Source organism: Colletotrichum fioriniae (assembly GCF_027942845.1).
Source record: "Colletotrichum fioriniae strain IMI 355084 chromosome Unknown scaffold_18, whole genome shotgun sequence".
Lineage (NCBI taxonomy): Eukaryota > Fungi > Ascomycota > Sordariomycetes > Glomerellales > Glomerellaceae > Colletotrichum > Colletotrichum fioriniae.
The window spans coordinates 749,198-775,766 of NW_027076854.1; the positions used below are offsets into that span (position 1 = coordinate 749,198).

Genomic DNA, 26,569 nt, shown 5'->3' on the forward strand with positions numbered 1-26,569 from the left:
ATGTTCCCCAAGACCGTCCTCACCCTCCTCCTCACCCTAACCTCCGCCCTCGCCTCCCCCCTCGAAACCCGCCAAGCATCAACCTACTTCACCCCTTCTGCAACCTACACCTACAACACCCGAACCGGCGCCATCTCCCCAACCTACGGCACCGGCGTCGTCTCCAAATCCACCGCCAACGCAGGCAACGATCTCACCGCCCTCCTGACCTTCACCTACCCGCCCGCCGCCGCCGGCAAAAAGTGCCAGTTCTACTTCTACCTCGACGCCGCCACCTCGAGCGTCTCCGGCAGCCGTAAGCTCGACGTCTTCACCTCCCTGAAGCCCGCGCCCGCGGGAGGATCGCCCGGCTGGGGCGCGGGAGGACCCGGGAACCAGCGGAACGTGAATATCGGACGGTTGTCTGTTGTTTTGGGCGGGTATGCTACGTGGGATGCCACGTACGGGGCCTACCTGACCGCGCCGACGGATTGCAAGGCCCCAGGCACCGTGGAGGGGTTCGAGCTTGTTGGTGTCAATGATAATGATTATGTTTCGTGGAATACGCAGGTTTCTGGGGCTCGAATTGCTTACTTCTGAGCTGCTATCTTCTTGGAACGAGGATGAGTGTAGGGGTGCGGGTGGTGGGAAGGAAACACATTCGATTCTTCGTCATTCACTTAACCTTCTTGTGGCATATTCATAGTTGTCGGAGATGATTCTGTCTGAGCTTGCGTTGTAGAGAAGAGCGTCAGCTATGCTTTCCCTTACACTCCTTATAGCATATCATATATTTACCGCCGAATTATGGCTTCGATGCTTTGTCTGTCTATCAACTTATTTCTCCCTACGTCGCTCAACAGTGATTGCCCAACGGCGGTATTCAAACTCAATGCCTACCCGGATTCATTCGCGATGGTTTTTATTGATCATGCGAGGGACCAGAGCTTTTCCATCACCATGTCCTGTAATCACGAATCTACATCCCTAAACATGGGGCATCTTCTTAGACCCCTCTTACTGTTACCGGGTTGTTCTTTCGTCTGGTGTCATCATATCCCCCACGCGTTGGCCATGCCCTTGAGAACCTTGCAGTCCCCCTTGTGCTTCTTCCAATCTTCCTTCTGGCATTCCTATGTCATCAATCATCGTCAGCACATCCGCAATACAACATCACATCCACTGACCTATAAGCAAGAGACGGGGCAACAGCGCGGGAAAGACGAAGACTCACTTTGCCACAATACCTCACAACAACACAAGCAGTACAACTCTTCAACGTCTCACCCTCCCCAACTCCCTTCCCACACCCAGCACAAGCCCTCAACCACCTCCCGCCATCCTCCCTCACCCTCGCCCCCAACTCCCCAATCTGCTCCAACCCGCCGGGGATATACTTCACCCCGTCCCCTTCCCCTCCGGCACCCTAACAAACCCCCTCTTCCCGCCCTTGGGCGCCGTCCTCACCCCGCGCGGCACGACAATCGTCCAGCCGCCTTTCACGGGCCGCAGATCGATCCCGCGGTCCTCAAACGTGACGGCGAACTCTGTCTGCTGGCGGTCGACGACCACGAGCGTCGGTTTCGTGATGGTCATGTTTTGTTTTACCTGCGCTATGAGAAACCATTCCTCCCGTGCGTCGTGGGAGGACGGATGGAGAGATGGTCTCGCGACTGCCGTGAAGGAGGAGGATGAGGATGAGGAAGCGGATGCTTTGGCGGAGCCGGAGCCGGATTGGGAGTCCGTGTAGGATGGCGGGTCAGAGGGCGTCGGTGCGTAGGAGGGCGGCTCCGAGGATGCGGCGTAGGAGGGTGGATCGGCGGCGCCGGGTTCCTCAATGGGGAGGCCCTCAAAGATTGGGAAGATTGCCTCGTTGGCAAAGTCCGGGATCGGCATGCTGACTGAACTGTGGTTGTTTTCGGTGCCCAATGTGGATGTGGCAGGGATTATGACAGGACCAATAAGACTCTTATTAAAGGGAGAAAATAGGATGCCCAATCAATATGAGAAGAGAAGGCCAGAATGAGCTAAATTGAGAAGCGTTGTCAACAATAGTGAGTGAGTTTCAGTGAGAGGTTGGATGAGGGAGAGTGTGAGTGAACGATTGATTGGTGGGGGTGTGAGATTGATTGACCTGAGAGAGGGATCGTCCATGAGTGTCTTCGGCGATGTGATTGGCCGAGCCCATCTCAGCGGAGAAACTTCAAACACCAAAAACTGTCAAACACACCACCCGCAGAGAATGACGAACCGGAGAAACGTCGGCCAGAACGACCAAGGGGACTTGGCATTATTCCCAAAAGTCCTTCTCGAACGTCTAGGCGACCTTTATGCCATGGCCCATGGCTACCTTTGCTGAAACGGCTGGCGCTGTAGGATAGGACGACAGCTTTCGAGATGACGTAGACTGTAACGTCTGGTCCCAAGGTGGGAAGAACCGTCCGATATGCTCAGTCAGCCGTGCGAAGCAGCAGTGCGCCAGCACCCAAAGTTTGCGCGTGCAGATGACAGGTCCAGCGCCTGAGCCCAGCGAGGGCCCCAACTTCGGATGATATGGCGTCATGGCGTTGGTGGACTTCTATGCGGTCAGTTTCAGCAAGTGCCTAAGACGGCTGGCCTGCTCTGGGCAAGATCTGGGCAAGAGGAAATAGACACGGCGTGCGCGATATTCAACCATGATCGTTTCGACAAAGTGTCTATTCTAGGAACCTATGTATGTCGTAGTATAGCTACATTATAGACTATAGTGACCCCTCACTATCGTGAGCTATCCAGTGTGCCCATTACTACCGCAGGGGAGTGTGAAGAATGGAACCAAATCCAACGACCGCATTGCCCAATGTTCGCTTTGGGACAGATGTACAATCGTCAACGCCAAGTAAATACAATCCCAGGCCGTCCTTGGCCTCGACGCCGGTATATCCCTATTGCGAGTAAAACTCGCCAGCAGGACCGTGGTGCTGCTACATGTCAAAAAAAATGACGCAGAAAATTCAAGTCGTTATGTGGCACTCATCAACCCATCTACGCTCCGAAACTCATCCAGCCAAACGTGCCGGCCGCACATCCCAGAACCAGGAAGGTCAGGATGCCAGCGCCGGCCTTATCTGCCGTTGTGACTGGCGTTTCTGTGCCGAGTAGATTGTCCGAGTGACTACCGGCGTTGGGATCTCCCTTGGAGATACCACCAGTGGTGTTTGTTACTGGTGCCTTAACATTGCCGATGAGCAGAGATGATACGGCGCCGAGCACGTTCATCTGTTGACCCGCTCCCTTGGTGCCGTCGTATACGCCAGAGCTCCATTTGAAGCCACACGTCCGTTGATTGTCCTGCCCTGTGCACTGCTTGATAGCCGCTTCTGCTGACGTCTTGAGAACTGGAAGAATTTTGTCGGCAGTGTACGGTGCAATCTGCGTCGTGACTGACATCCATCGGGCGACGTAGCCCTTGAAACTCAGCATATCGGTTGTGCAGGTGTTGTGCTCCTCGCAAGCAATCTCGAATGCAATGTTGTTGGGGAAGAAAATTTTCAGAGTTCCTTCGATGAGGCCGTCCAGGCGTGTCTTCCACGCATCGGCGCCGTCCGTCTGGATGCAGGTCAACATCAAGCTCATCTAGGTTTACGGGTGGAAGCCACTTACGTAATTGTACATCATGGCAGCGCCGAGGATGAAAACGCCGTTGTTGTAAGAGAACTGAGCCTTGTTGATATCGGTACAATTCTGCTCAACGTGACCACCATCGTAAATGTTGTAGTCGGCATCGATGAAACCAACGGACGTCATCCAATCCCAGGTCTTCTCGGCCCAATCGGCATACGTTGTGTTCTTGGTGTACCGGGCTAGTCTGGCACCGATGTTGAAGAAACAGCCGTTTGCAATACCTATAAGCAGTCAGTATCAGGTTCGTAGGAGGGCTGAGCGTCAGCATTACTGTTCTTGTAGTTGTATCCGTTGTTAGAGAGAGGAATTTGCCAGCGAAGACCGCCTCCACATGTGTTGTCGTGTCTGTCGGGACTAGCCATGGTGTTGAAGACAGCTTGGGCGAGGGCCAGCCATTGGGCCTCATCCTCGGGCGGGTTAGGGAAGCCGTCCTCGGCGGCAGTCATGGCAGACATGCCCCAGAAACCTTGGTCATCGTTACCCAGCGAAGCAGTGTAATTAGGGGGCATGTAATCGCGGTCGGGTCCGACCTGGTGAAGCATGGCCTGCATGACAACGTCGTTGTAGGTAGAATCGCCAGTCAAGTGCCAGTAGTCGATCATGGTTCCCCACATGGCACCGGCTTCCCACCAGTAGTAATCACCGGCTGGCGGAGGACCAGGCAAGATACCGGGCGTGTGGCCAGTCAAGTTGCCATCGTAGAAGCTCATGAGGTCGTAGGCGAGACCTTTTGTGGTGGCCTTGATGTCATCTGAGCACGGCGTTAGTAAGGCGATAGACCAGGGCCTGTCGAAGGCTCGAGTTGAGGGATGAATGTACCGTCGGAAGCGATGGAGTATGCGGCGCTGGCGAAACCGCTCGAGACGAGAAGCGCTGTCGCAGCGCGGGCGACGGAAAAGAATTTCATGGTGGTTATCGTCGAGTGACGTTTGCGTTGATTTGAAGCGAGCGACTGGTTGAGAGGGGAGAAACGGGACGAGAAATTAAGAAAGAAAGTCAATTCCCTCGGTGCGGCGCGATCGGACTAGGGTCGTATCATGCGAGTATTTCGAAGTAGGTCGACCGAGAAGAATGGGCGAAGAGTCGTGAAAGTGCCAGCTGTCGAATATCGCTGCTGGAAGTCGTCGGTATGGGTTTCTGTAAACAGGCAAAACGAGGGTTGGAGGAGAAAGGAAAGGAGATGAACAGGGACGTTGGAGGGAGAAGGAAGACGAGGAGGGAGGGCCGGGAAAGAAGGAGTGACAGCGAAGGGGTGTGGTGTGGTGTGGTGTACACTGGCACTAGGTGACTAGGTACTCAAAAGTCAGGTAACTGGGACGCCGGGCGGGTGCAAGTGCGAGAAATGGAAAGAGGATGCCGGGATGGTGGCTGTACCGGGGACATGGAGGACGGGCAGTTATTTGGTGGTGGGCAAGGGTCGCGTCAAGTTACGGTACATTCACATTTATCTGCATGCCTGGGGAGTCAGTACGAGCCTACGAGGCACGGCAGCGGGAATAAATGGACAGCGCCAACTCAGGTTCTCGCTGTCGCAGGAATGCGGAATTGGAAAACAATGACCAACGCCTTTCTTCGTCCACCGATCGTCGAGCGTTGGCCGGTGGCTGCGCCGGCAATGTGACGTTCATCAGGTGTTGTGCATTCGTACATTGTCCTTCTGCTCTATCAACTCGTGCGCCAATGCTTCGGACAGCGACACCACAGGATTCGTAGCGTCAAGTTCCTGTGCTTCCGCGACGGCAATTCGTGCAGTGCCCAGGCGCGCCAAGTCGCCAGCGTGGAAAACAAGCAAATTCCAAGTTTTCCAGCGTCTTGTCCCGTGGTCTTGGCGATCCAGGGACAGGGCCCGAATGCCAAGAGACTGGGGGTATCCGTACGGCAGACCTCGCAGTAAGGTAGGTAGCGTATGGCGTCAAGGCCGAATCCATCTGTCTTGGCCGATGAGTGGGTTTATTGCTCATTGAAACTCCTTGACTCCCTATGTAAGTCTTTGGATATTGTTTGAGGCATTGTGGCACAATTCAGGACAGGTGAGTCTTCTCTATTCGGTTCTTCCTCGTATCCATACGATGCCTGGCAAGTACCGGTACTTGCAGCGAAATGGGCGGCGTTGCGAGAGGGAGCAGTGGCGCGCCGCCAACTTCCCTCCATGGCAGGACAACAAGCCCAAGGGGGAAAACCCCTGATTCAAGGTCACGAGTGAGATCACATGATGCTCTTTCTATCCAATTGACTTGGCCGTTTAGTGGTGGAGTACGCGGCCTTCCCTGTTTTGGCCCCCCTTTTCCTGAATGATGAATTGCGGGCCTCGTCTGGTCCTGAATAGGTCATAGGCGGATGGAAATAGAGTGCCTTTTTTGAGTTGCTGCTGTCTCCGTCATTGCCGTCGGGTCCCGTCTCCCAGCTAAACTAAGGTAGTGCTGCTTGCTCTATTCAATTTCTCTTACTCCTGCACACTGCAGCGCTTAGAGTAAAACAGCGTCGCCCCTCGAGTTCCCATCTCCTATCCAACGAACGGTCACGACCAATCCTTCTCAATGACACAAACCACCACTAAAACATCCTCCAGCCGCCAAGCCATTCAATCCAAAGAACAAGCTTTTCGTCAGCCAGATCGTCCTCTCCTTGGGTCCTTGGCTCTACTAGCTCCCTTGCTACACAGCACCGCCCCCCTCGTGTCGCCCATGTCCAAATGGCCGCCCTGCCGCGATCTACGCGCCTGGGCATTCCCTTGGCGAGAAATTGCAGAATACTGCGCTGGGACCATCCAATATGCCCTTTCCTTGGGGCCTCTTGATCAATATTCAAGGGAAAAAAGTTTGCTCATGATAAGCTGGCTAGCTGGCGACTCATGCTCCAGTCCATGCACACTTCTAAAATGCTCATTTTCCATCTGAGGTATGTTTCTCCTGCTGCCCTACATGCCTACTACATACAAACCTCGGACGGCGGCAAGCACACGGGGAATGAAGCCGTCATCTGCGCGCACCGACAGCGTGGCTTTGCAGCCGCTAATAAACATCCGATACTTTTACAGGCGAAAAGGGGCTGGGCTGGGCTGGCTACCTCGCCTGGGTGACTGACTTCACCTCGTCAAGCTGATCCCTCTTCAGCAACGGCTTGTGCCTTGAATAACCTGGTCTTCTAACAAATGAAAATCAGCATGGAACATTTCTTGCCAAGGCACCAAGCTGACCCAGTTTCGATGAACGCCCAGTAGGGCTGAACCTGTCTATCCCAATCAACTCAAGATCTCCCAGTCGCCAAGACTGGGCTACTATGCGCCCTCCCGTGGATCAAAAAGTCTTGGAGTCTTGGACGTCCTGTCACCGCTGGCATCCGACTGATGAAGAACCGACACGGACCTCTTGACAACGTCAAATCTCTAATTTGGGTCACCCAGAGCCGAGTCTGCACCGCCCCTCCGCACTCCACCACGAATCGGCAGCAGTCTTCCGTCCCCAGAGACCCTTGCTAAAGCTCCCCACGGAGACAATAACTGGAACGAGGGACGACTCTAGGAACCGTTCCCCGTGAATGTAACTCTATGCCATATATCTTGTCAAGAGGGTAACGTACCCAAGGCATCGCCTGGATTCGAGGTGTGGTTGGGATAATTCGGGTTGTCTGCAACCTCGAATGCAGCAGGGCTTTCGGTGTCAAGACTCGAGAAGACGACGATCAACAAACCTAGACAGCTCAGCAAGCTGCAAGCACAGAGGCACACCCTTCGCGTGCGGACCCGCTGCGCGATATGAGGCGGCTCGAACCGAACTTTTGCAACCAATAATAAGCCTTGTTGGCTAAGTGGTATAGCGTCTCACTAGTACTAGTGACATGAGAAGATCGGCGGTTCGATTCCGCCACGAGGCATACCTTTTGGCATTTCCGATTATTTTGCATCGTCGAAGACGATAACACATTGATTGATGGATTGATCACCTCTAATGAGGTCCCCGAAGCTTGCTGCCACCAATGGATGCGAACCAAGACGTGAGACCCATGCAAAGGTAGGTACTTGATGAAACTCGTGAAAACTTGGACATCGATGGTATCTATCTTGCTCGCTCTGGGCTGGAACATGTAAAGGACAAACGCCGTTAGTATTGCTACCTTGTATATCACGGCTCGAGACAAGTCCAGCTCGGAGTCTCATAGTTGCCTTCGAATTCCCTCGAGTATACCGAGCAGGTAATCGCTCTTAAGCCGCCGCGGCCTCATCCCCCTCCGCCTCATCCTCGATCTTGGTCTTGATCAACTCATACAAAATGTCCGTCCTCATCGTATACTTCGTCCCCTTGACAACATCATCACCAGAGTGATAGAGCCGACTGTGCTGAAAGATGAGCACCCGCCCCGCCTTGGGATCAACATCAACCTTCCTCTTCTCATCCCCAGACAAGAACGACGTCGCGCCACCAACCAGATCAGCACCGCTATCCTTACCCGCCTCGGCGACAGAGTCGTTGAGGTATAGATGAACGGTATAATGCGTCCGGAACACAGTCCCATCCTCCGCTTCTTCGCCATAGGGTCCATCGCAATGCGCTATACCAAGGTCAGCAATCCATCATAACAAGAAACCAAGGGGGAGGGACTACTGCGATGAACTCACGTCTGAAAAACTGCCCCTTTTGATACTTCAAAAACCTCATCCGCTTATTAAACCTCTTGAATACCCACCTCGTCTCAAACCCCTTCCCAGGTCTCCTCACCCCCTCCATCCCAGCCAACTGCGCTTCCAACCCAGGCGCAAGCCTACACCGCCCCCACAACCGATCGACAACCTCCTGCTGGTCCCAGATAATACGATCACTATTCCGGTACTCGGGCTCCAGAATCTCCCACCCGGGACCCATATTCACCATGGCGGGTCGCCACGGCTCGTCCTTGTCCGGGTCCAGCCCGCGGTCTGTGGCGGAGGCCTCGGCCATGCGGAGGAGCTGGGCGCATTCGGCGGGCGTGAGGACATTGTCTAGGACGACGGCATACAAGGGCCCGTTTTCGGGGAGGACGGTTTTGGACCAGTCTAGTTTTTGAAGGGTTACGGTGGGGGGCGGAGGCCGGGAGGGGGACGGAGAGGAAGTCAGGCGGGATGGGGACCTCATTGGAGGTGTAGGATGTTCGTTGGGGTTTGGGGGCGGCGCGTTTGGGTTTGGGCTTCAGGGCCGCGGGGATGAGGTCTGAGATTGGCATTGTGTTGGATTTCCTTTTTTGGTAGAGGGAAACTGGTTCTTTGATGGTAGTTCTTTGGAAGACTTTGGGCAGTTTGGCTGTGGTAGTTGATGGATTGTGGTTGTTGTGGTGATCTGGGGTGCCGGCACTGCTGTTGAACGTCAATGGTTGCTCAATGTGTGGGTTCGGCTAACTACTTGAAGCTTAAAGACGCAATAGAAGACACATAAACCATCTCTTTTCTCCAAGAGATACTTCAGCAGGTATTTACAAAAGGACAGAAGAGCGACTGCCTAGCAGAGACGTCAAGGCGCAAGCGTCAGGCTTCGCCCCGTAAGTCGATGAGTCGACGGGACTAACAATGCGGCGGTGTACGGATTGGCCTCAGGTGGACAGACTTGAGGTATGTAAGCACTTGTCCCCGTCAAACTAAAACACACCAGGCTGCTTTATTTCGGGAAAATGCAGCATAGAACAGACGTGTCTTCAATCCTCAGCTCGGTCTCTCAAAAAGAATGCCTCGACATCTGCCTTGTAGACTCATGAATTGAGACGAAGACTGTTCAAGCGTGGATGGGTGCCTGCGACCAGATGTAAGTGCCTAGTGCGGGGTCAATCTCCCAAAGCTGATTGGCTCTATGAGATACATTCGATACTGTGTACCTTGCCGCCTTGAAGTCCTAAGGTCCCAAATACTTAGTGAAAGTTGTAGGCTGCATGGATCTTCTTCTTGGAATTTGATATCCTATCATCGTCGCTGTGCACTTCCCTTTCCCCTCTTGGCCGGTAATTTCTGCTGCTTATAGCGCGGGCTATGTAAACTGAGCTGTGGCGGGGTGCCTAGTTGTGGCTGGGCCAGATGAGAAGTAAAGGATTCTCGCAGATGGGCATTGTCTATCGAGTACGAGCATTCCTCGTTAGCGTCTTCTTCAAAAATTTACATGAACGGGAAAAAGTATATGTAGAAAACAAGAAGCAAGATGTGTTGGGTCACCGAGAGCTACGTTCTTGTATGCGATTCTGTTGACCTATTTCAAAGTGCCTAACCTAAGGTGTGTCAGAATGCTCCCCGCACATCACCGGTTGATCACCTTCCTCGAGACCTGTCGCGCCATTCTCATTACCACGATAATACACCGCGTTCTAGATTGCATTTTCTTAGGTTGATCAGTGGTTGCCAACATGCAAAATGATACTTTTACAATGAATGGAAGGAAGTTTCCAGAGTTATGAGAATACACACCAATTTATATTCTTTGTTCTCCCCAAGGTCGACGAGTTGTAGACGATTATTGCCTGGAAGCTTTCACTATGATACGAAGAAGGCATGATGAGATTTTAAGATTATACTCACTGAGGCAAACTGACGGGAAAAAACCATGGGAACTGCTTTTGAAATAAAACTTCCTCCCACGATGTATATGCACAGAGTGTATCAAACGTACATACACGATGCTCATCGATCATGATATCAACAATGTCTCCTTTCCAAACCCAGCACTCTCAAACCGCCTCATTCCGTTCCCTCGTCCTCTCTCCCCCTTTACTCCCTTCAACCTCACCCCCTTCACCCAAACCAGTCCTCGTCTCAGTATGCATCTCACTCAACTCAACCTGCCTAATAAAAAACGTAGCAATAAACCCAACACTAGACATGACACAAAAGAAAATCCAAATCTTACTCAACCCATCCGTCACCGCAAACCTCACAACCCGCCTCTGTCCCTCACTCAACTCCTCCATAACTCCACGTGCCGCCGCCGCAATCGTCCCTCCCCTCCCAAACTTGGCAGCAACCTCGGCCGGCACGCCCGCCGCCAACAATCGGCCCTCATGCCGTCCCACGACGCTCTGGAAGATAACCTGCCCGACGACCACCCCGATCCCCAGCGCAATGTGCCTCACAAACGCAAACGTCGCCGTCCCCGTCGCCACGTCCGCCTGCCGCACCAGTGCCTGCAACGCGATAAGCAACGCCTGCAAGTTGGGCGAGATCCCCAGCGCCGCAAGCACTTGGAAGAGGATCAGCCGCGGCCAGTCCCGTCCCGCGGGCAACGTGACAAACAACCCAAATGCAATCGCCGTGAGCGCCATCGACACCCGCACAATCTCAACATACCGCCCCGTCTTCTTGATCGTTACCCCGACGCCAATCGTGCACACCGCCAGCGGCAGCGCCGTGGCGAGGAGCCACACGCCCGACTGGATCGGGCTGGCGCCGAGCACTGCCTGGAAGTAGAGCGGTAGGAAGAAGGCAATCGCCGCGAACCCGAGCCCGTGGCAGAAGTTAGCCACGTAGCAGAAGACAACCGACGCGTCGCGGAATAGTGAGGCCGGCATGAGCGGGTGCTTCGCGAAGCGCTCCACGAAGGCGAAGACGGCGTAGGTTGCGCAGCCGAAGATGATGAGGCAGATGACCGTGGGGGAGTTCCAGGGGTTCCGTAGCCCGCCAAACTGTAGCCCAAGGAGGAGCATCAACGTCGCGCCGGTGAAGGCGAGCGTACCCAGCCAGTCAATGGCCGCCAGGCCCTTGAGAAGCGGCGTCTTGGGCGTGTGTATGCGCAAAAAGAAGACGAGGATGAGCAGCGACGCGCCCGAGATGGGCAGGTTAATCCAAAAGCACCACCGCCACGACACATTCTCCGTCAGCCCGCCGCCGATGAGCGGTCCGATCCCGCTGGCGAGACCCCAAACCGCACCGACGGCGCCGAAATACGCACCCCTCTCCCGCGGGCTGAAGAGGTCCCCTACGGTGATGTTGACCAGCGCCATCAGCCCGCCGCCCCCGAGCCCCTGTACCGCTCTCCCCGCGACCAGCATCGTCAGCGTGCCCGCAAGCGCCGAGACGAGGCTGCCGACCATGAAGACGATGTTGGCGATGACGAGTATCGGTTTACGTCCGAAGATATCGCTGACTTTGCCCCAGAAGGGGACTGAGGCGGCGTTGGCGAGCAGGTAGCTCGCGCCGATCCAGGCGAATCCCGAGTCTGAGGATCCAATCTCCCGCGCGATGGTCGGTAGGGCGGTGGTGATGATGACAGCGTCGAGAGCCGCGAGGAAGACGGCCATGCAGAGTGCGAGCATCAGGATGACGGTTTGGGCTCGGGTGCGGTTCGGTGCAATCTTTGTGTCTGCAGTCGTGACGCTCCCGTCCACCTGGTCATCGTCGGTGCTCCTCCTTTTCTCCCGCACACCTCCTCCTACTTTGCCATCTTGGCTATCGTTGTCGCGCGGACTCCTGTCGTGAGAAGATCTCTCTACCTCACTCGCCATCGTGAACAGCGAGATACCTTGTTTGGTCGGGTACACGACATGCTGCCCTCAGCGAGCACCGCTTCCACAACCCACAATGCGGGACGGGCCTTAATATACATACTTTGAAATCCTCAGAGAAACACGGATGGAACACCATGCCTTGCGTTTTGTTGATTTGCCCAACTGTCCCAGTAGCTCTGCGGCACAGCCTTATGGCCCGCGCCGCCGCTGCCATTCACGAGAGCACATGTTCCTCGACATGAATAGGACCATGGCTTTCCCAGCGCGTCGGACTTTTGGCTGCTTCGGTACGACCCACATTGCCGCAATGCGAGGGCATTCGACGCAGGGTGACAGACAGAGAGAGGCCGTTGGAACAGATGTGGCTGCACGGCGCATGCGCGGGAGCCACACTTTCCTCATCCCTTGCCTTATCCTTCACCTTTGCAGTTAGAAAAAAAAGTTCCGGATCTTTGGTCCTGGTTGGTGGCTTTACGAGAACTACCGTGGGGGCCGTTCCCCTAGTGTCTCTTATTCGCCCAAACATCGCCAAGGCTTCACTTTTCCCATAAGAACCACCCCAAGAATGACGTGCAGCGAATAGCAAGACAGTCGACGCCACATCCGGAAAGTGCCAAAGGGGAAAGAGAGCAGAGGGTATCAAGCATAAGATTAGCAGAACCAACAGCCGAATAGCGAATGTGCCCGTCCCGTGGGTTGAATGTGCAAGGAAAAGAGAGCGAGAGACACCAAAACCCCTGCCGTGTCGGGCCGGGCTTGCGCCTCTTCGTTTTCGTGGGCTGATGCCGAGCGAATGAGAAAATTCCAACGTCAGCTTCGCATCAGCTCCCAACGCTACTTGGGTTGCTCCAAAGGATGGGAGGGTGGGTTCCATCACAGAGGAGAACAGTTCTCGCCCGTCCAGCCCGTTCACTCACCAATTTTCAGCGCAACGTTGAACGAGGCAGGGGAAAGCGCCCAATCCGATCGCGTAACCGGACACGACGTGAGCACTATATAGGCAGAATGCAAGGAACGGCGCGAAGCGCGAAAGCGGGAACAAGAAGGGGAGCCGATGGCGAAGGGGCTTGCCAGAGACTGGGCACCGTTTCCCGGCTCTTAGGCACGATTATGCGGATTACCGACTACAGAAGTTCAGACCGACTAGAGGTGACGAGTGCGAGTGTCTTTCGAACCTTTGTTGCAGGCGACGACCTGCGCCTTGCGTAACGATTCTTGCAGGATGCAGATGCAGTTCGTCGCCATCATCATCCGGGAAACCTGTGATCCGGAGGAGCATATGGCATGCGGTCAACGCTGTGGCGGGCGGGAACTCGTCTATCTTGTCTCCATCGAGCGTGGCTCCCTGAGAGTTGATTCTCTGATGAGCACCCACGGCTCAATCTACATGAATCTCGTATTCATGCCCCCAACTCGCCTGTTGCGACATCCCAAACGTTGACACGCGCGCAACATGTGGTGACTCGTGATGCTTAGTGGTGTAGGCTACACACGTTGTCAATCCGCGTGCGAGCCTCGTGGGCCTCTCTGTCCTACCCGTACATTCCTCAATGAGACCTTGACGGAACGGGCCATCAGTGGAAACTTGCATCGACGGCCTCGGGGACCGGGTCAAAGGGAAATGAGACTCAATTCTGTACTAAGAAAGAATGTCCAGCCCCCATCATTCCCTCCATCCTGCAACATCCGAACCTAGGAGCTCGAGGCTGAGGGAAATAAGCACTATATATCGTATATCAAATTCGAATTCGCAAGCGCGCCCACGAGGTAGGACTGGCGATAGCGCAGGAGCATTGTCGTCGTCGCTACCTCGGTTCAACACGCAGTCCCGGCGATGGCGTAGCAGCACTTTCGCGGTCGAGTGGCGAATATCTCGAACGACGGCGTATCTAAACACGTATGGGGTATCATCAAAATGCAAAGAAACATAAACGGAAAACCTCCTCCCTCACAGACTTGTAGCGTTTGTTCCCAAACCCTCCAAATTCCTTCTCTTACTCCTTTTTTTTGTTTCCCATGAGACAGACCATATTGCGATAGCGCAGCAGCATTGTCGCCAGTCATCGTCTCCAGTCCCGTACGCCGTTTCCCAGCGATGGCGTAGAAGCACTGTCGCCGTCGAGGAATCCAGCCTCATTTCCCGCCGCTCTTCGCCTGTAGCGCGGTGAACCAAGACCATTCCTCGGATGAAGAGCATATATAAACTTCCTATGGGCGTTGTATCGTAGATGGTCGAATGTGAAAGACGTATTAAAATGAGATGCCTGGAATTGGCACAAAAAGATAACAGCAGGTTGAGCTGCCTCACGAACGGGGCGTTGTGTGAAATGTCATTGGGAGCCGCGAATGTTTGTTGAAGCTCCCGGGGCAGAGTATGTTCCCGGTGGCTGTCGGCTCACTGCCCCAAGGTAGGAAACCATTTAGGCTTCCCGGTTTTGGTTAGAACGAGGGAACAACTTTCCAAAGCCCCGTTGCCGAGCCTCACGTCTTGCGGCGCCGTCCTCAATCTCACTAGAGGAGTCGAGGCTCGAAATCTTGTTCACGGGCTTGTTACCGAAGACCTTGAGCAGAAAGAACATGGCGAAGCTGCTGGCAATGCTCAGGCAGAGGATGCCGATCATTGCGTAGTTGCTGCGACGGTACTGATAACGGCCCTTGGCGGCGTCCTCTGGCCATCCAGTGTACAGAGCGTAGGTCGTGACAATGCTTCCAAGGTTGCCAAGACCGGACACCAGGGCAGTCGCAGCCGCAACACCGACCTCACCGTGGCGGCGCTGAAAGATCTCGTTCGTCCATGTCATGCAGTTGGGGACGGTTGGGCCAAGACCGAATCCAACCATCAGCAGACCACCGTACCGAGCCCATCCGTTATCTAGGGCAAAGGTTACGACGAGCAGACCGGCGATCTGAAGGCAAACCGCAGCTGAGAAGATGAATGGCCGGTAGCCGTGGAATCGATCTGAAATTGGCATCATTATGAGAATCGCAATCAAGTCCATCTGCTTTTTGTTAACGAACGTTCATGTAAGGCATTCCAAGGGACTTACGATCCAGATCGGAGCAAAGAGCAAGCTGATTTGGATGCTCGTTGCCGTAGGCACAATGGAGCGGATGATGACAGATCCATAAAGCTGTGTACCAATTCCAACGCCAACAACGCCAAAGTACATGAACGTCAAAGGCCACAGGCGCCAATCGACCAGCACCTGCAGCAGATCCCTCATAGTCCAGGGCCTGGGGTGATAGACCCGTCGGAGGTCATTGTAGTGAATGACGGCATCCTGACCGGAAAGCGCTTCTGGGGTTGCCGGGAGCCATTTCAACCAGCTTGAGCGCTGACGCTTCTGCCCCGGAGGGAGAGGGCGGTCGGGGAGCCACCAAAGCAGGCAGAAGCCAAGAACCACAGCTACCAGGCCGTAGATGAGGAACATCCAGCGGAAACCTACGAGACCTCCCAAGCCATCCATGAGCTGGAAGCCAGCAGACACAAGGCCAACCACAGCAGCAGAGAGCTGGGCAGCAGTGAAGTACATGCCGATTCGCTTACCCGTTCGAGAAGGCGGGTAGAACAAGGTGAGGTAGTACGACATTCCAGGCCACATGCCCGCAATCACAACACCGAGCAAGAATCGCAGAAGCCTGATAGAAATGTTAGCCGTGACAAGAAACATGATTTGTCTTCAACATACTTGACACTCCACGCGCTCTGCACGGCAGCAAAGCAGGTTCCAATGATACCAGTGGCAATGACAATGCGCGCCATCCAGATACGAGGGCTCAGCTTGGCCATAACCAGATTGGAAGGGCAGTCAAAGATGACGTAGGCCACGTAGAAAAGAGCCAAGGCGGTTGATGTATCTTTGGCTGTGAGACCGAGGACGGACATCAAGTCATGACCTTGGGCGGCATTCATCGTCTGTGCGATACCAATGTTGGACCTGATGGCAGAGCAAAGAAAGTAGAGCGTCCAGAATGCTATCGATTGTTAAGTCCATAGTGTCAATGGTGAGTAAGATGAGATAGTTACCTGGAATGATTCGAAGGTCGAGCTTCCTAGATGGCTGTCAGCTTCATCGTCCGACGCAAGTGACAGCTATTGAGGGTTTCCTTGCATACCTGTAAACCCTCTCGACTGTTTCGACATCGTATTCTTCCGGCTCCTGATGAGATGGACCGGCCGTAGGCTCCATAGTCGACGAGCCAGCTGGCGTGCTGTACTCATTGGGCTGTTTGTCATCGGCGCCATGCGCCTCCTCGTGTATGTGAGCCATACTTGACTATGAAGCAATGGGGGTGCCTGCTACGAGTCTTTTTTCTGGTCACTCTCACGGAAGGATGATAAAAAGACAATTGGTGGTCTCGGCGCTTGAATTTTGGCTTGAGTCTTTTGAACCACGGCCAATTTCGCAAAATCGCGCATGGAGCTTCGCGATGGTGATCGAGGGTGGTGAAGTTTTCGTGGTCTTGTGCGAGCGGATATCACAGGCATTTTTAAGGCGTCACTTGCCGACGGGCTGGGAGCTTGGAGGGGCATATCGGAGCTGATAGTGGATACCTCCGAGGAAGCAGCTAGGACCGTCATCTTCAGGTGGTTCTGGCCTAGCTGCACTAGCAGATCTGGGCGGCCAGTCTCCCGAGGGACCTAATGGAGGAGGAATTCGCTCTCAGAGACCTCCTTCTCACTTGTCTCTGATGGGCCGTTCTCGCCCAACAGAATTGGCGCTCCACTCCGCGTGGCAGGATCAGTGTGCAGTTTGCGGTGCGATTGTCGGTGGCCCGCAGCGCAGTCCACATTGCCGAGCCTCAGCGACTCCGGACTCGGTCACTAAACCGAGTCCAATCGAAGCGCCGTGACACCGGCTCCAAGTCGGGTTACAATGTCACGAATCGACGGGAACGGTTCAGACCAAGAGTGGTAAAGTCTAGCCTACGATAGAAGATGGCGGGAAGAGAGCGGTTTAGATGAAGTCAAAGCGTCGATTAAACTGGCAAAGTCTAGGAGTGTTTTCAAGTAGGTTAGGAAGAGAAGAACACACCGCATTTCACGGCTGTCAAGTGTTCGTATATACGACTAAACATGAGTCTAGAAAGTGTACTCGGACAAGTCGCTACTGCAATATTTGGTGGCTGAATGAGCGGATAGTAGTATCCTTACCTAGAAACCAGAGGGTGGTGGTGGTGGTGGTGGTGGTGGTGGCCACACGCACAGAAAATGGATGGTGGGGTTATTTTCAAGTGGTCGAGCGTCGCTTCAACCTCACAACTCCAGCTTCACTTTGACATATAGAAACACTGAGTTATCACAAGCTTCGTTGCCAGTTCTTGATCTCCTCTGTAATTATCTTGGAATTTGAGACCTTCCTCCATTACTATTGGATGCTTGACGGACAATGCCATGGGCCGTCACAGCCTTAATAAGGCATCAAAAAGGTTGGCCTTAGCCTTTAGGAGTTGAGGGCAGATGCTCATCTCCTTCCCCCCTTCTCCTCATCACAACCCCACTTCCTCCAGTCTCATCTCAATAACCACGTCAACTTGCTCTTCTCTTCATATGCGATGCTGAATCTATCGTAGTCTGCAATCCGTCAAGGTCACACGTATTTACAAGCACTGGCCTGCCTGAGAACTCTCGCTTCTTATCTGCACGATTCTCTTTGCGATATCACTGCCTGACTGGGTGCCTATCCACAACCCCTCGCCCTGCCTGATCGCCAGTTCGCCAACAACGTTGTCAAACCTACACGCGACTACCTCAAGCCAGCTTTCCTAGCTCGAAAACTCAATTCGTTGGCTGCTTGCTTCACCGAAATAGTTATTGATCCACCTCGACGGAGTCCAGATCTATCTCTGAGCGGGGTAGGTCCCATCCTCCTCATGCTGTGGTAGTCGTTTCACCATACCTGGCGATCCTGGACCGAGTCATCGGTGAACGTGACGAATAGGCTTCCAGACGGATAGGCACTCGGCTTCTTGGCTAGGTCCAGGACTTAACAATTGAAGCTCCCCGCGGCCTAGACGTGTGGTACGCGGACTATTCAAGGAGCACCGTTCCCGACGCTATAGGATGACGACTGTACTCCCAAAGAGGGAGGTGGTGTGGGCGATGACAGCGATTCACGCGTTCGCGCCAGGTCCAGACGCGCGAGTGCGAAGAAGGGCCTCATATACGCAGTGTCTACCAATAGGCAAGCTCACGATATGGCCCAATGATCAAGTGACAACGGTCTCGTTGTGTACTCATTCACACTGACGTCTCTCACTCGGATATCTTGCCCACTGGCACGAAGCCTAATTACGAAGCCCAACTGTCGCCTACTCACATTGAACATCTCTCACGAGGTGATGGACGATGAAAGCCGATGGCATCAGTGGGCCTATTCACCATTTCCTTAGATTCCACACTTGTCTATCGTTATAGCCAACCAGTGTTGGAACTTTGACGCTGACCTGCTGAACGACCTTATTGAGGCTGTGTGTGAATATCTACTTCTATACCCGTACCATATTAACTCTAGTGCGGCTCAGCTTCGCTAAGGATTACCAATCGCCGTCGAGGGTATCGTGGATCTGGGCTGTAAGATCTTCTAGGACAATCCTCCGTCAGCAACAAGTGAGTCCTTGATCCCATCTTGAGCTATACACTTCCAACACATCACCTGAAAGAGCTGACTGGAGCTTTCTGAGCTTTAGGTGATGATCACGAGACAGCTGAATTGTCAAAATGCGTAGACCCCTGCGCTGGCAGCCTTGGAGGCCAACCTAATGCGTCTCGGCTGTGACTCACTAGGCACCTCGACCAAGGCTTGACACCATCGCCAACCAAGTAGAGTCACTCGAGACTTTGCCGCCTAGACCTGGCAAACATATAATGTTCCAGGTGTTTCTAAAGGTATGATTCTATGAAACTCCTTCCCAGCTGAAGTACCTCTCAGATTGGAACAAAGGAGCTAAAGACATATATCCTCAAAAGTTGGTGGGTTCCCTCACAGCTATTTGTGCAAGCATCCAGCTTCTGCCTTTAGCGCCACATCCAACAAACGAAAAGTGGACACCGTGGCTGGTGGCAACAAGGATCACGTGGATCTTGGCTGAATAATCCAAGTCCATGCCCATGTGGCTGACGCAGCTTGCTACCAGCTTCCACGTCTTCAGCCAGATTTTTCAGGCAAACTGACTTTTCTGCCTTTCGCAGCATCGGAGCTCATCACCTGCAAGCTTGACGAAGCGACGCGTTATCAAGTAACCGCAGTCGCAGTATCCCTCACTGTGGCGATTCTTTATTTCTTTCCTGTCGAATCGTTATTTGTCGTTTTCCTTGCGGTTTCCCGCAAACGACCCGGAAGTCGCGACTTCCTTCACGATCACGACCTCTTCCGATCATCAATTCTCCCCCATCACAAGCTTCATCCAGCAACCACAGGATTTTCGTCAAGATGAGCGTCGTCTACGAACCCCGTAACTTCATGCACGATGGCTCGTATCCTCCCATTGGCGACCACGATCACGACCATGTCCTCGATCAGACTGGGCAATACCAGGCATCCGACGTCCCGGACCTCGCCTCCTACAACCCGACGTCCTCGATGCTCGGCGACGACCGGTCTCTGATGCCGGACGGTCTCGACGATGCCTCCGTTGGCGTACCAGATGCGACGCGACTCGATCTCTCAGCGCCTCCCACTCTTGCGTCCCTTCCCTCGAGTCTTCCTCCGGCGCTTCCCGAGCCTCTGCCATCAAACAACAAGGACGAGGGCGAGGCCTCGACTCCTACGTCGAGGGTTAAGTGCATACCAAAGCCCGAACGCGAGGTGACGAAACAGCCCGATGGAAAGTTTTACTGTACTTTCCCGGGATGCACGGAAGAGACGCAAATCTTCACCCGGAAATGCGAATGGAGGTAAGTCAACCAAATATTGAAGCTTTTGCCACTTTGTAATGATGCTGACCAATTTCTTTCCGCAGCAAACACATGGACAAGCACGAGCGACCCTACCGATGCGCTGCCGAGGGTTGCGAAAAGCTTCCCGGCTTCACATACTCCGGCGGCCTCCTCCGACATGAGCGCGAAGTTCACGGCAAGCACGGCGGTCCAAAGAACACGGTCAACTGTCCTCATCCGAACTGCAAGCGCCATACCGGCAAGGGCTTCTCGCGGCAAGAGAACCTTAACGAGCATCTCCGACGAGTACACACGAGCGACGGCTCCAGCACGGTCCAAGAAGACATCCAAACCGGTAGTGACGGTGACAGTGACAAGGCCATTGGATTCGGCGCAGGCAACAAGCGAAAGCGCTCCCGAAAGGGATCTGATGCTGGTCTGGACGAGCTGCGCGAGGAGATCAAGCGCGTACGCATGGAGAATGAGGAGCTGCGCCAGCAACTCGACAGACAGGGCCAGCACAGCTTCGCCATGATGTCGCAGATTGCAGAGCTTCAGGATGCGCTGCGGACGAACCTCGATCCGTCCGGGCTCGGCGCTCCCACTGCCACGATGTTGTGACAATCAGACGCAACGCCTGCGCCTCTTCCCGAAAGCGACAGCTTCCTCCCGAACTTCCCGTTACGGCGTTACGACCACACCACACCTTAAGCTAACACCCGGCGGCCACGACTCACACTCCAGGCTTCCACATTGAACCCTCGCGTCCTCGACTCGACACCTCACCGCACACACCAACCATCACACCACGTACACACTCTTACGACACACGCATCGACGAGGCGTTCTAGGGCAGAAAACTGCTTTTTCATGATCCATACAATTCCGTTATGTCTCCTTTGGCCGTGGTCACACGACGCCGTGTATAGTTTTAACGGCATGGGTAATTCAACAGAAAGGGGGAAACCGGCGTTTTACGGGATAATCGACTCTCGACTTTTCTTTTCCTTTTCCGCGGCTTTCTACGGTGGCGAAGAAAGCCCAAGGACGATGACGACTACTTTTTGATATCCCCCCTTCCCTTCGCTACGCAGAGCGTTATGCAGAGGGAACCAGAAAGATGGAACAAAAAAATAAGAGAAATACCACATGTTTTTCCGGAGTTTGTTTTCCGCCCCTTTGTTTTTCCTTTTGACGGCAAATGGTAGATTGTACATTTCCCCTCTCCTCAACTCACGCCTCCTCCCTTCGCTTCTCAGGTTCTTCTCAGCACCAAAAACAACTTTTGTAATTCTACTATCTTGTATTGCGAACGATTATTCATTTTTATTTTTTTAAGTGTGTAGTACCATAGACACGGGATGACCTTTGACGATAGTATGGTATCCCTTCAACCCCCCATAAATCAAGATGACACTTCTCTTCTCCTCTTCAATGACAACTTAATCTTCCCTCTTATAATATGATGAACACGTCTAGAATGTGAACACATATGAGTCGCCAAAGACTGTTTTCGTAAGTGGACGTGGATGACGTAATCCTAAATGAAGCTGGGTGCTTTACGCGTGAGGCCGAAAAAAAGGAAGCTGTACACGGTTCACGGTGTGAGAGGGAAAAAAGAAAGAAAAAAAAAGACCAGCAACGCGTTGTCACATGTGGCTTTTGCCTGAGGCAAATCACCAACGTAAGGCAACACCGGCTAGTAACTAAAGTAGGCAGGGGGGTTGCGGTTGCAGGATGCACGAGTGACGATCATTGCCAGCTAGAAGTACATGTAAACTCCTAGGTACCACTTACTTTTGTGCTCGAAGGTGTGGAAATCAACAGATGCTATGTGCACAGAGAAGGCATAGGAGCAATGTTGAACGACACTTCTACATGAGGAAAAGGGACGGACGAAGGCAAGACGATGATGGGCTCCATTTCCAGACACTCAATTACGTTTAGCAAGGAATAGAATCTTGATGAAAGCCAAGCTCAGTGACGCTCGTCGGAATTCACTTTGTTTTGGATATCAGTTCTGGTCTACCTGTACTCTTACATACCCCCGGGCTCAAGAGGCCCTCGAATCTATGAAAAGAAAAGAGCCGTCAAATCCTACCACACTCGTGACTTGAAGTCGAGGTATTCTGACGCTTCTCTTTGGAGAGTACTTCCTCCCAAGCGTGTGAAGCCGGACGAAAAGACACTCCATAATAAGGCGTCAAAGGACATTCAAGTCTACAAAACTGAGAGATTCTCGGCATCTTAATCAGAAGCTGGCAGTAGACCTTGCCCCCGGGAAAGAGAGAAAAGGAATAGCTAGACATGAAGTCTAGACCTCAAACACATCACCCACGCCCTCGGATCCACCCCGTCGGTTTTCGACGAGGTCCAGCCTCCACCCTTCCCAGTTCTTGAGCGTGCGCTTAATCTCCTTGATGCGCTCGATACGCTTCTTTGCGTCGTCCTCTTGCGCGCGGCGGAACGCGTCCTCGTCAAAGTCCATATCGTCGTCGTCGAGAAGCAGCTCGTCGTCCCCGGTACCGGTGAGCGCGTTGATTCCACTCTGGAAAAAGTCTCCGATGCCACCGCCGGCCGCTTGCTTCCTCTGCGCTGAAGGCGACGTACCCCGGCTCCCGCCAAGGTCCACATTCTCAAAGCTGGGGCTATTAAGCTCGCGACGCTTCTCCTGCCAATGCCCGTGGCGGAGCTCATAAACCTCGGCTTCGAGGTCGCGCACCTTCTTCTCGAGACGCAAGCGCTCCTCATTCTCGAGCTCGTCGACGCCGTCGTCATCCAGGCCGCCACCGCCCTCGGTGGATTTGCGGCTCCGCAGCCTCGTGTTCTCGCTCTCGAGGCTCTCAACCCGCGCCTTGAGTTCGCTGACCTCCTTCTCGGCACGCTCCTTCTCCTTCCGCAACGTTTGGGTGCGCGAGTCCTGCTCCTTGTGAAGCGTGGTCAGCGTCGTGACCTTCTTCTCCAGACCATCCGCCTTCTTCTCGGCCTCCAGCCTGGCATCGATCGAGTCGGCGAGATCATGCTCCAAGCTACGGAGCTTCGTCTCTGCGCTTGTGCGTTCGCTACCCTCGCGGACAGCCTTTTCCGCCGTACGGTCGAGGTTCTTCCGCAAGTCAGTGAGTTCGTGCTGTGCCTTGGTGGCGGCCTTTTCAGATCGCGCGAGCTTCTCTTCCAAAGCGGCAATCTGCTCCTTCTCGGAAGACGTGCCGCTGGACTGGCGATCCACTTGTGCGCGGAGCTTTGATATTTCAATTTCCATCGACTCGATAGTGGCGGTTTTGGAGGCAAGCTGGGCCTCGAGCTCAGCGGGGGGAGAAGACATTGATACCGATGGTGAGGATCCGTGGCGGCCACCTGCGCGGGAAGCTTGTTGCTGGAGCTGAGAGTTCTGGCGCTGAAGGGCCTCAATCTCGGATTTCTATTTAGCACTTGTTAGCAATCTTTGCAAGGGCGCATGGTCGTATAATGTGATGCTTACCAGGTTTTCGACTTGGCTGCCTGGTCCGCCCTTGCTCTCGCCCTCAGTCTCACGCAGATCAGCCAGCTCCTCCTCCGCCTTCTTCCACCTCCTTTCCGCATCGGTGGAGTCCTTGGCTAGACGCTTGTTCTCCTTCTCAAGCTCCTCTATCCGAGCGTGCTGCTTCCGATAGATATCGGTGGCAGTCTCGCCTTCAGGAGCCTCGGCGCTAGGCGAAAGAGGACCATTGCCGGCGGAGACGGACCCTTGTCGGAAGGACGCAGAGCGGAGCTTGGACTGTTGAGCTAGTGAAGGTTGAGATGCAGTCGGCGATGCTGGTTGCTCCGCGATAGCTTCCGTAGCTTCCTTCTCGTCCTCTTTTGTGTCTTCGGTTGCAGGATCTGCGGGTGTCGTGGGCTCAGCTTCGGTGTCCTTGTCCTTCGAGGCGCTGGGTTCTGCCGCTGTTGGCTCAGCCTTTTCCTTCTTTGATGATCCGGCGGCCTTCTTCGTCTTCTTCTTTTTCAACTCTTCCACCTAGCAAGCTGTGAGTAATGGACCGGTGGTGGTCGCACCGCGAGTAAACCTACTCTCTTTCTGGCGGCGGCGAGCTTTTCGGCCTTGGCCTTCTCTTCAGCATCAGCCATAATGGAAGCAAATGTGCTTGAGTATGTTGTGAAGCGAGATCAAGTGAGTTCAAGGTGTTGTTGCAGAAGGTTGCGACCAAGAAGTTACCGTGAGTACGCAATGTACAGTTGGATGTTTGATGCGAATTGAACGCTTCAGCCTCGAGCCCAGGAGCTTAGCTGTCCACTCGTGTCAAGAACAAGCCACATTCCACCTGCACTCATCCGTAGTGTTTGTGGTTGACAGGGGGCTGCTCCCCAATGACGAAGGCAGGCGCACCAGCTATGCATGGAGTGTGCTAAACTTACAGGGGCCACCCCTCCTGTTCCGATGAATTCCCTTCTTGCCGTTTGGACATTATCCAATATTACTTCAACCTCCAACAACCGATCATTTCCTCCGTGATGAACTCCAAATCCCAGAAGCCGTCTCAATCGTTCGATAGATGCATGTTTTTTTTTCTCTCTCTTTCTCTGACACTGATTCATCAAGATTTAGAACCACACAGGATACTGCGCCTGTTCAGCTCTCAGCAGCCATCGATCGGACTAACACCGTCTCGCCACTGGTGGTTATCAAGATGCAATCATCGCTCGAAGGCAAACATCATGCTGTTCATGCCACTCTTATGGAAGCTATCGAATGAGGAGAGGAACACATCGTAACAACAAATAGTAAAAAGTCAACATATTCCTAAGCGGGCCTCCTGCCGTCTGACCAACGCGACGAACACCCTCCATCCCCCCTGCACATCCTTTGGCCCACCCAGCCGTCGTCTTTCAATGCGTTGGCGCCTTACATCGCCTTCTCAGTGTCCCAATCGCTCAAACCTTTGCCCTTGGGCACCGCCTGATTGGCAAGCTCTCCCTCGTTTCAACTGCGCCGATGTCCAGTTGGCACCGACCCAGGTCCGGAATGGATGCAAGTTGCATCTCGGCTCCCATTGAAGGACCCTGTCTACCTGCCAGCGCGGGAACGCATCGAGCCAGGGGGCAAGGGGGCTAGAGGTGGGTGAGAGTCTCGTTCGTTCGTTGCTTTGAAAGACGTCCGCCCTGCTCTACAAGGGACGACTTGGCTTATTCAAGATGATTGGAGGTGCTGCGGCAATAAACGACCCAAGCACAATTATGCAGCTCGAACATTAAAGCATGTTGAGAGCTGACATGTTCTCCAGAACATGTCCTCCTCAACTCTCGTCCATCCTCTCAGCTTGTGCTGGAGGAATGGAACAGAGGAGCGACGGCGAGGAGCCATGGGCCAGTGTGTATCGAGCAGCAATGCCGGCGCAGGCAGCAGCGATGCCGAAAGGCCTGACGCTCGCTGTCAAACTCCCGGCTGTCAGAGAGTCTGCGATCCAGGGTCCAAATCACGACACTGCGCTCAACATGCCGTCTGTAGACGGCAGGGATGCGTGAGGCCTCGATACCGCAAAGGCCCATATTGTCAGGAACACATGTGTAAGCGTTCCACCAGGCCGCTTCGGCCCCTCGACAACGTACGAGTTCTCTCTGACTCCAGGACCAGATACGTGTCGAGTCTCCAGATGTCCCAATAATCAAGCCAGACTTCACGATGCGCGATTTACCAATCATTTATGCTGGGACCACCAACCCCCCGAAGTCCAAGATGCGTACCTGCTCGGATACCTGTTTGGCGGGGAAGATATCCACGCGGCAACTGCAAACGAGCCTCAGCAACAACAGCAACAACGCAGCAGGCGCAGACGTTCTCGCCAGAAGCCAAAGCCCGCACCGGCCGCATCGCAGCCTAAAATGTCAGCCGAGCCTCGAGAGCAGGCATCCGAAGATCCCTCGTCCAGTTCGGACGACGACGATGTTATAGCTGCAGCTCATCAGCTGTCCACCATAGGGGAGGAACCGGAAAGAGAGGACGCTGTGCGCTCGACGCAGAAATCTCGACAAGAGAACCCAGGAACAGCGCCCGGAACACCGACGGCTCGTCGCAGTCAGAAGACAGTTCACTTCGCAGATCCTCCCCCGCGATCCTCCGTGGCCGCTGAAAAACCATCTGTCGAGACGATAGCGGACACCTGGGTTGCCGAGCCCCTTTCCTCGTCCACGGCAGCCCGTCTCCGAATCTCCCACCACCGGCGAAGCCTAGACGGACGGTCCGGGTATCGGTCTTCGCCAAAGACCTCTGGCAGTCTCGCCGCTCCGGCTGTGAAGACCCGTGAGAGGCGTCACAGCACCGGCAGTGCCCCAAAGTCTACCGACGTCCAGCGGACACCGAGAACGAGGGTCAGCCGCTGAGGCCTGTCCTTAGGGACGGACAGGACGGAGGCACAGAGGGCCCCTTGTAATGCTGCACGAACCAAGCTTCGACATTGCGTCACAGCAAAGTCCCATGACACATTTCTCCCACCAGATGCCCCCTCGTTTCTTTATCATCAACGGTCATACGAGCCCGCTTTCCTATCACATCTCTTCAGAAATAGCCCCGGTAATCTCTTGGGTGGGGGTCCCATCTGAATGCAGGCGATAGATAGGTAATGGTGC

General features: G+C 54.1%; 8 protein-coding genes and 1 non-coding gene across 9 annotated transcripts; 4 read left to right on the forward strand and 5 right to left on the reverse strand.

Annotated features, from left to right (window-relative positions):
• N0V96_011692 (uncharacterized protein) lies at nt 1-721 on the forward strand (the record flags this gene model as incomplete). The annotated part of the gene is made up of 2 exons (XM_053198292.2): nt 1-549; nt 686-721. 2 exons carry the CDS (start codon nt 1-3, stop codon nt 719-721), a joined length of 585 nt encoding a protein of 194 aa, XP_053044340.2.
• A 656-nt stretch (nt 722-1,377) lies between these two features.
• N0V96_011693 (uncharacterized protein) lies at nt 1,378-1,875 on the reverse strand (the record flags this gene model as incomplete). Its single annotated transcript, XM_053198291.2, has 1 exon — nt 1,378-1,875. One exon carries the CDS (start codon nt 1,873-1,875, stop codon nt 1,378-1,380), a length of 498 nt encoding a protein of 165 aa, XP_053044339.2.
• Nucleotides 1,876-3,003: 1,128 nt separating this feature from the next.
• N0V96_011694 (uncharacterized protein) lies at nt 3,004-4,549 on the reverse strand (the record flags this gene model as incomplete). Its single annotated transcript, XM_053198290.1, has 4 exons — nt 3,004-3,567; nt 3,622-3,863; nt 3,914-4,393; nt 4,462-4,549. 4 exons carry the CDS (start codon nt 4,547-4,549, stop codon nt 3,004-3,006), a joined length of 1,374 nt encoding a protein of 457 aa, XP_053044338.1.
• A 2,886-nt stretch (nt 4,550-7,435) lies between these two features.
• N0V96_011695 lies at nt 7,436-7,515 on the forward strand. The gene has a single exon. It is a non-coding gene; the product is annotated as a tRNA-Thr (tRNA).
• Nucleotides 7,516-10,320: 2,805 nt separating this feature from the next.
• On the reverse strand, nt 10,321-12,090 carry N0V96_011696 (uncharacterized protein; the record flags this gene model as incomplete). Its single annotated transcript, XM_065759357.1, has 2 exons — nt 10,321-12,017; nt 12,084-12,090. The coding sequence occupies 2 exons, from the start codon at nt 12,088-12,090 to the stop codon at nt 10,321-10,323; spliced, it is 1,704 nt and encodes a 567-aa protein (XP_065612079.1).
• Nucleotides 12,091-14,513: 2,423 nt separating this feature from the next.
• On the reverse strand, nt 14,514-15,117 carry N0V96_011697 (uncharacterized protein; the record flags this gene model as incomplete). The annotated part of the gene is given in 2 exon segments (XM_065759358.1): nt 14,514-15,092; nt 15,112-15,117. The coding sequence occupies 2 exon segments, from the start codon at nt 15,115-15,117 to the stop codon at nt 14,514-14,516; spliced, it is 585 nt and encodes a 194-aa protein (XP_065612080.1).
• Nucleotides 15,118-19,526: 4,409 nt separating this feature from the next.
• On the forward strand, nt 19,527-20,593 carry N0V96_011698 (uncharacterized protein; the record flags this gene model as incomplete). The annotated part of the gene is made up of 2 exons (XM_053198286.1): nt 19,527-19,990; nt 20,056-20,593. 2 exons carry the CDS (start codon nt 19,527-19,529, stop codon nt 20,591-20,593), a joined length of 1,002 nt encoding a protein of 333 aa, XP_053044334.1.
• A 1,693-nt stretch (nt 20,594-22,286) lies between these two features.
• N0V96_011699 (uncharacterized protein) lies at nt 22,287-24,073 on the reverse strand (the record flags this gene model as incomplete). The annotated part of the gene is made up of 3 exons (XM_053198285.2): nt 22,287-23,390; nt 23,451-23,963; nt 24,017-24,073. The coding sequence occupies 3 exons, from the start codon at nt 24,071-24,073 to the stop codon at nt 22,287-22,289; spliced, it is 1,674 nt and encodes a 557-aa protein (XP_053044333.1).
• Nucleotides 24,074-25,438: 1,365 nt separating this feature from the next.
• On the forward strand, nt 25,439-26,323 carry N0V96_011700 (uncharacterized protein; the record flags this gene model as incomplete). Its single annotated transcript, XM_065759359.1, has 2 exons — nt 25,439-25,443; nt 25,618-26,323. 2 exons carry the CDS (start codon nt 25,439-25,441, stop codon nt 26,321-26,323), a joined length of 711 nt encoding a protein of 236 aa, XP_065612081.1.
• Nucleotides 26,324-26,569: the final 246 nt, after the last annotated feature.